Source organism: Polypterus senegalus, chromosome 10 (assembly GCF_016835505.1).
Source record: "Polypterus senegalus isolate Bchr_013 chromosome 10, ASM1683550v1, whole genome shotgun sequence".
Lineage (NCBI taxonomy): Eukaryota > Metazoa > Chordata > Cladistia > Polypteriformes > Polypteridae > Polypterus > Polypterus senegalus.
Genome location: NC_053163.1, coordinates 144,696,764 through 144,704,666, shown reverse-complemented (window position 1 = coordinate 144,704,666; position 7,903 = coordinate 144,696,764). Strand labels below are relative to the sequence as shown.

General features: G+C 51.5%; 1 protein-coding gene across 3 annotated transcripts in view; it reads right to left on the bottom strand.

Annotated features, from left to right (window-relative positions):
- Positions 1–313: 313 nt before the first annotated feature.
- LOC120537777 (SH2 domain-containing adapter protein F-like) overlaps positions 314–7,903 on the bottom strand; it is a 30,439-nt gene continuing 22,849 nt past the window's right edge. For all 3 annotated transcript variants that reach the window (XM_039766969.1, XM_039766967.1, XM_039766968.1), the window contains exons 4-7: positions 5,402–5,629; positions 4,434–4,605; positions 2,754–2,873; positions 314–824 (exon numbers count right to left, since the gene is read on the bottom strand). In XM_039766969.1, coding sequence (XP_039622903.1) covers positions 638–824; positions 2,754–2,873; positions 4,434–4,605; positions 5,402–5,629 — 707 coding nt within the window. In that variant the 3' untranslated portion in view covers positions 314–637. The remainder of the gene's footprint in view (positions 825–2,753; positions 2,874–4,433; positions 4,606–5,401; positions 5,630–7,903) is intronic.

The following is a 7,903-nucleotide window of genomic DNA, read 5'->3' as shown; positions in this document are numbered from 1 at the left end:
TGAACTCCAATGCAAACGGGCGACAGCAGAACCTGACAGGGTTGGTCCGTAAATGCAGAACTGCGTGAATTTCTGGATCAGTGCAGACATCTTGGATTCCTGAAGGCAGAATGATTAGGTGGTGGCCATTGGAGGTCTAACAGAATCAGACTGTGGGTCAGCTCCGAAGAAGGTGGGGATCAAATGGAGGTCCGAAGTGGATGGGACAGGTCAGGAAGTTCACTAATGCATTGTGAAGCTGGTGGTCCTGTGTTGAAGGCATCCACCTTTCAATTGCAGAACACTCATATCTGGCCACACAACTTTTTTTTTTTTTTTTTACATTTATTGACTTTTATTCCCCATAACTTATAAACACTCTATTATAAAAGCTAGAAAGTTTCACAAAGCGAGCAGGTAAAACCCAGGATTTGCTGCAAGCAGCAGCCTGCTTTTCTACTAAGTGAACATTAGTAACACCACGGCTAAAGACGACAGCGTTTTTGAACAGATGTCTTCTCTACACATGATTCGGGAGCTGGTGGGGTTTGGGGTAGTCAGAACAAAAGGATGCTAACACGGCCACCCCCCCTTTACCCTTACAGCTGCTTAGGGTACCACTGTCCAATCACAGGCCGCAGCAGCTCTCGCTGTCCAATCAAAGAGTCTGTACCAGCACAGGAAACAGCAAGGAAAGATGCTCCGCCCCCTTGATGGGAAGCTTGTGTGTGGTGTAGTAATGGATGACCTCGGGGACGCTTTCAAACGGCGGGCTGTTTTGACCCAGGATGTACTTGCCTTCCTTGGACCTCGAGAACTTCATGTGCATGAAGCCTTGACTGCTCCTGTCAGGACACAAGAGGGGCACAAACAAAGCATCAGAGCGGGCACACAACGCACTGGTAGAGACAGCACCAGAAGGTTACAGTCATTAAGATGCCTCACCTGCTACCAGTAAACTGGGCAGAATGATCAAGGAATGTGGTGGGACTGGGCACACCCACAAGTTTAGTTTGATTTATTTTTGTATAGTTCACAGGTAAACACAAATTTGACAAATTCCTACAATGAGTATAATGACTACCCAGTGGTCCGAGGTGATGGTTCTCTCTCGTAGAAGAGTGGATTGCTCTCTCCAGGTGAACGGGTAACAACTAAGTCAAGCATTGAGTTTGCCACTTCTGTGTCCTCCGATGACTGTGTGACCCTCAACATGCCCGTTGTACCTGCTTGTCACCCACTAGCACCCTGTTCTCATGCCTTCGTTCCAACATGGCACTGTACAAAAGCTGGGTGATTTACCCTAAGTGGCCAACCCTAGAGGTCTGGCACCATACTGTATGTGAACCAGTCCACCAGCTACCACACTTGCAATGCACCTATCCATTCATCCTCCATTTTCTAACCTGCTTTAACCAGTTTAGGGTCAACCAGTGGACAGCACCTCACCCAATATTACTTGGCACAGGCATGGATAGGGTGCCAGTCCACTGCAGGGCATACTCACTCATCTTTTTGCCCCTTAGGTCTAATCATCTCCACCTCAAACTCAGTTATTTTCTTGCTCCCTATATGCCCTTTAATCAATCAGTCTCCTGCCACTTAGGCCTAATCATTGCCCACTAAATGTTTGAGTGTGGGCATACTCAGTTCTTATGCCCTTTAACCTGTCTTCTTCCCCTTAGGTCTAATCATTGCCCACTAAATGTTTGAGCGAGGGCATACACACTGCCAACTTAAAATGTTCATTTTACCTAAGGGTGTCTCTTTGGGATGTGGGAGGAATCCCCCCCACCAAAGTCAAGACTGGGTTGAGCTAGAGTAGACCACTGTGCCACTCCTTCCCCATAATGCATTTCAGTTCTATCCTCAAGACCCTTCTACCTTTGACACAGCCCCGCCCACCACATTTACACCACACCCACCTAAAACAAAAACTTCACTTTTCAGACTGGCAAGTGCACAGGTTAGGTATTAAATCAGAAATGTCTGCCTGGCTTAAACATTTACCCAGAGTTATGCCCGTCCCACGTTGCCCATGGTCACGCTGTTCATCTTTCAGTAAGATACCCATCATCATTTCTTCCACAAATGCTTTTACTTTGTTGGTCCAAGTCTCAAAGCCAAACATGACCAGAGGTCCCTGTCTGTGCCACCCTGCTTGCCCAAACCTCTGCCCTGCATTTCCTCCCAGATGCCTGGGCTGACTGCGTGATCAGATCTGGCAGCCATCGACGTTATTTATTCATGAGCCGAGTCCCGCAGCAGAGGAACAAGCTGTCGGCTCTTTGATACAGAGAGCACGTGCAAATTGGGGTCGCACTGCTACATGCGGTGCCAGCACGAGGGAGCTGCCCAAAGCATGAATATCAGTGAAGCAACAGGAGATCTGTGATCCGTAGCCCACTGGCGGCAGCAGCAGCAAGAACCCCATTGCAGCCGCAGAGCACAAAGGAACAGGATTAGCGACTCTACACAGTGGGTAGCTGAATCTGCACTGAGCTGGAGGTGGCGATGGAGGTGGTGGGGGGGGGTTAATGGGAGTCATTAATTGGGGGATCTCATTATTGCAATGAGGGGCTTACATGCAGCTGGCATGGCAGAACGAAAGTGAAATTGCTGGGATAATTATAGGGGACAGCACAGCCGGGAGCGGCAATTAGGAAGACTCGCTCGCCCCTGCATCTGGGACTGCAAGGCAACAAGGGGGGGGGGGGCAAGGCACACATTTTGCACACTCCCACCCACCCAGCTTTCACGCCAAGATGCGTTACCTGAGCGACAGCGAGAAGTCACTACGGCTCGTCTCGCTGTTCCTCACCAGATAGCTGCACTCTTTGCACAACGTCAGGAGAGACTCGGCCTCGGAGCGACTGATTGCGCCATGGTACCAGCTGTAGGAACGAGGAGAACAAAGACAAGTCAGGACCCGCTTCCCTCCATTCTGGATCCTGCAATCCCATCCCAGATTTACTGCAGAGAGGTCTGTGTGCCAACATTGCCTTTAACTCTCTCTTCTTCTCTGCTCCTGCCCACCTTATAAATGTGCCAATCTGGTATCCCCCCCTCAAGTTTGCACTGTGCCCTCTTGATGTCCTCTCTTCCTGCTCTTGCACCTTTATTTCCCTGCCACTTTTTCTTTTTTTGCAACACTAATTATTTTCCACTTGCCCACTAGATGCCCGCTTTACCAATTACTGTCTCCAGAACAGCACGTGCCTCCTTCTAGCCCACTATGGTGCACACCCCTTCAGGCTGCAAGACAGCCACCACTTCCAGACCACTAACTAGAGGGTGTAGCAGTTGAGGGTCCTAACACCCGTAGGAAAGCTGCGTACCACCTGATGACATCATGTGTCTGGCCAAGGCAGAGGTCAACAAGAGGTGGCTGTGGTTGATTGGAAAGCAGAAGAAGATGCCCCCTTTACCCATAATACTCTCCTGTTTGCTTTTGTGATTCACTGTCACCCCCTTTTTGTGCCCACTAAGCCCCTACCCATGTTTGCTTGCTCTCCAGAGGTCTACTGCACCCATTACTCTAGTCGCCTCCACCTCACTACTTTCATCACTTGCTTGCCCAAAAGATGTCCCTTAGCTATTCAACCCCATTTGCCTTCTCTGCAGATGCTTCCATACCCCTCACCCTCACTCATTTGCCCTCTAAAATCCCCCTTAGTGTTTTTTTTTTGTTGCTCTTTAAGCTCAAATCCTGTTCCGAGGACCCTTCAGATGCCCCCCTCACCTGCAAACTGTCTCCTGGCTGCCCTCTATTGCACTTCCTAACTTCCAATTGCGTTCAGCTTTTCTCTATCACTAGCGCACTTCTACTTGCCCAATAAATGCCCCCGTCCCTCTACAGGTCTCCAGGCTGCCCTTTAGATGCCCACCAATCAAATGCCTGTCTCGTGTTGCCCTCCATACTGTACACACCACACTGCATTTCCCCTTTGACGTCCCCTCACTCCAGTCACCTCCTGATGGCTCCCCAGAATTACCATTGGCACCCTAATTTACTTCTTCTTGCTCCCCATATGCCCTTTAGGACCCATCATGCCCTGCTATCACACTAAATGTTCCCCCATACCCCTTAACTGACTCTTGGTTGTTCAGCAGATACCCCCCTAACCCTTTGCTCTCCAGGTGCCACCTTGTTTATGCCCATCTCTTGACTTCCCACTCCATTTACCTTGAATGTCTTTCTGCCCTGTCGACCTTCCTCTCCCAGTGCCCATTGCCCCATTCAACCCAATTGTCTCCGCCTCCCTCTCCAGATGCCCACTCACCATCTCACGCCTCTTGCCCTTATCATCCCCTACTTATTCTTTAGATGCCCCATCTCAATTTTAACCTCACCTCTTGCCCCCGCCCTCCCATCATCATCATCATCATCAATCCCACTATGTCCTTTCCTTGGGGCCCTTCTTGTCCCTAAGCTCCCCAAATACAAGACTTACACCTGTTGCTCAAGTGGCAGCGTGGGGTCCACTCGCTCTCCTAACATTGTGGGGGCTTCCAGTCCTGAAGCTTTGCGGAACTTGGAGCTGCCCTTCTGCGGGCTCTGCTTTGCGTGGCGCAGCCGTTCCTTGGGGGGCGAAGAGCGGTCCCAGTCGGCTCCATCGAACTGGACTGAAAGAGGAGAGCATTGAGGAATGAGCCACTATGCCGGGCACCCCGCATCCCATCCCATCCCAGTCCTGTCCCACCCGGTTTATTCGCCGCCAACAACAGCGGAAGCCCCAGAGAGCCTTAAGTAGATGAAAGGGGATGCGACGCTGAGAGGCGATTTCATTAAAGCAATCTGAGGGAGCCGCTCACTCGGTAATAAATTGCCAGACGACTTGAGGATGTGCTGGCAGGGCTATTAATATTACAGACAGAGACCTCCAAGCATGGCAGAGAAAGCCTGAAGGGCTCTTCAGCAATTGGGACAGTATTCAGGTCTGTCTGAGTAAACCGGGCCTCTTAGCCTGCAGGGAAGCTGCAGCATCCATCCACACCCAGGCCTGTGGGCAGTGCCAATGCGGCTATGCTACTCCATTCTATGGAGGTCTCCATATCCAGGGGTCTTCCCAGGCAGAGCAAACATTGCCAAAGCTCCTCCCAGACATCATATTTGGATAATGCCTTCCAACCTGAGCAAACAGACCCCACAGCAACTAGCCTCTAGCAGCCCACCATGGTGCTCAGGTTTCTATGTCTGAAGACATTACGAAGGCTGCCATCCACTTGATTTTGTCATATCTAAGCTTCTTCCCAGGAAGACACCCCACCGCCCATCTGGGTTAGTCAGTTATTGCCACACAAACCACAACAAGGCCATACCATGATGTCACATGACCCACACTTGAGTCACCTGCCACTTACCCATGCCTGGTGGCCAAATCAGGTGGACCCCCAATTGTGTAGTGACGCAGTGCCTTACCAGCAAAGGCCTTAGAGATGTTGTCTTTCTTCCACTCCCAGGGCTGATCATACTCGTCTGCGGGCCGCTCATCGTCCTGGGGCAGCCGGCTCTCCCGGACGTGCTGCGGACCTCCGCCATCGGAGTCCGAGCCCCCTTTGTTCTCCTCATATGGCACATCATAGAGCTGAACTCCACGCTTGCTTCGGCTGCCCTTTCGACGGTCAGAGCCACTCTTCTTCTGCAACTCTGAAAGCCACAGGGAAACAGAAGGGCACAGTTATACCATCCAGGGCCAAATTCCACCCCTGGTTGCTCACCCAACCCACCACCTCCCTCTCTCTCCCTCATTGGCAGTCAGCCTGGGTTTCTCCTCCTGTCAGCATCAATCTGAGCGACAGCTGAGTGAATCACCTTCACCTTGAAATAACACTCGGCGGGATTGGACAAAGCAGGATCTCCAAGGCAACCGAGCCCCCAGGAGACAGCAGTGGGTTGCGGTGCTCTGTGAGTGTGTATGTGAGCTAATGGGAACTGACAGGCAGGTCAGTACCTGAGCACAGGGATGGCAGGGGTCCAGCACCACGGCCGTTCAGCGGCTGATGCGCCACCCCTTCCAGAGTTGACCACCCTCCATCTTGTAAGTCATCATTTCATGTGTGACTGACTTACAGTCCAAAATTGCACCTCCAGCAGTCCAACATACCAACCTCCAGCAATACATCCAGCTTGTCGGACCCTTGGGAATGGGCACCATACCTGTCCTAACCCCATCCTGCTTCATTCACGAGCAGGTCCTCACGTGTCTCACAGTCCAGAATTAAAACAGCGTAGTGAGCCAACAGCCTCTCACCGCCCTCGCAGTCTGGCGGACGACCAACGCCAACAGCACTCCTCCACCATGTTGGACCTACACCCTGGCACCTGATCCTAGTTAAAAACACTCTTCAACCATAAAAACCCACCACCAAACACACCACAGTGTTAAAGAACAAAAGACCTGCCATCACATCACAATCCAACAGACAGCCAGGGACAGCTTCACACTCCACAATACCCTGTCTGGCATGGCAGTGGGCAAATGACCTGGACTTGACCACCTGACTCTGTTCTCCTTACCAGGAAATCCTTAAAAGTCCCACAGGAGGTCCTACCAGCCATCTGAATCCAGCAGCTGATCAGCTGGTGCCTGAATGATATCTGTCCAGTCCAGTACCCAACCAGCAAGCCTCCACATATCTCAAAGATCAGCATAAAATGGCATAGTTGGCAAGATCCTCCTACCACCCTCATAGACTCACATATGACCGACTCCTACATTCCACATTCCACACTCCAAACACCACAATCAGCGTGTTGTTATGCCAGTTACCTGCAGTGTAGCCCTCAATTCCGGTCAACTTAGAAGGAAACTCCCTATCCCTCCATAACATGCCACTATGGGATGGATAAAAGCCTCCTACCACCGCGCACACAGCTGAGCAGACAACCAACGCTTGAACTCCACAACACTCTGCCCAGCATAGAAGTGGGCAAACGACCTGGACTTCAGTGTCTGACACTTGTCCACCTATCACGTAGTCCTTCCTGGTACCAACAGTCCAGCATGTGGTGGGCAGGAGCTTCCCACCCCCGTCACAGTCCAGCAGACAACCAACTCCAATGCCCACCCGGCCCCCACCTGATCTAGCTGGTCACAGTGTAACGTCCAAATGATTTTCAGTCCAACACTCAACTCCATTGAAGTTACCAGAAGGACCCCATACACCCAGCATTCCATCACACCATAGTACAGACTACAAAATCCCACCCACCACCCTCACATGCAAGCATCTGACAAACGACAACAAGACCAGCACCTGAGAGAGCAGGTGGCTACCTAGAGTATAGCGCCTTACTCCAGTTAACAGACAGTACGCCTTGGAAGTGCCATCTTCAGTACCACCACGCTGAGCACTGGTGTGTCCCCCTACCCCACACCCCGTCAGGGCTGTGTACTCAGCCCACTGCTGACTGGATGGCTGCGTACAGCTCTAACACCATCATTACGTTTGAGGATGACACCACAGTGGGGGGTCACATCAGCAGTGGGGATGAGTCAGCGAACAGAATGCAGATATGACGATTGGTGGTCTCGTGCAAGTGCAACAATTTCTCTCTCTTATTGTGGATAAGGCCAGTGCTGCCCACACATCGAGGGCTCTACAGTGGACCCGAGTTGGCCAACAAACACCACCTCCATAGCCAGGATGGCACAGCAGCACCTCAACTTCCTTCGATTGCTCAAGAAGGCCACCCCAAATTCTCACCACATTCTACAGGGGCACCATTTAGGGTCTTCTGACCAGCTGCATCACTCTCTGCAGAGGAGATCATTGGGACCTCTCCGTCCTCCATGAAGTGTTGCGACTGCAAAGACAACAGCATTGCTGGGCTGGGAAATGAACGCGGGGGTCTAAAATACACTTGCATACCCACTCAGACACATACTGGGCAAGGGAATCCGACACGGCCTCCATGCCC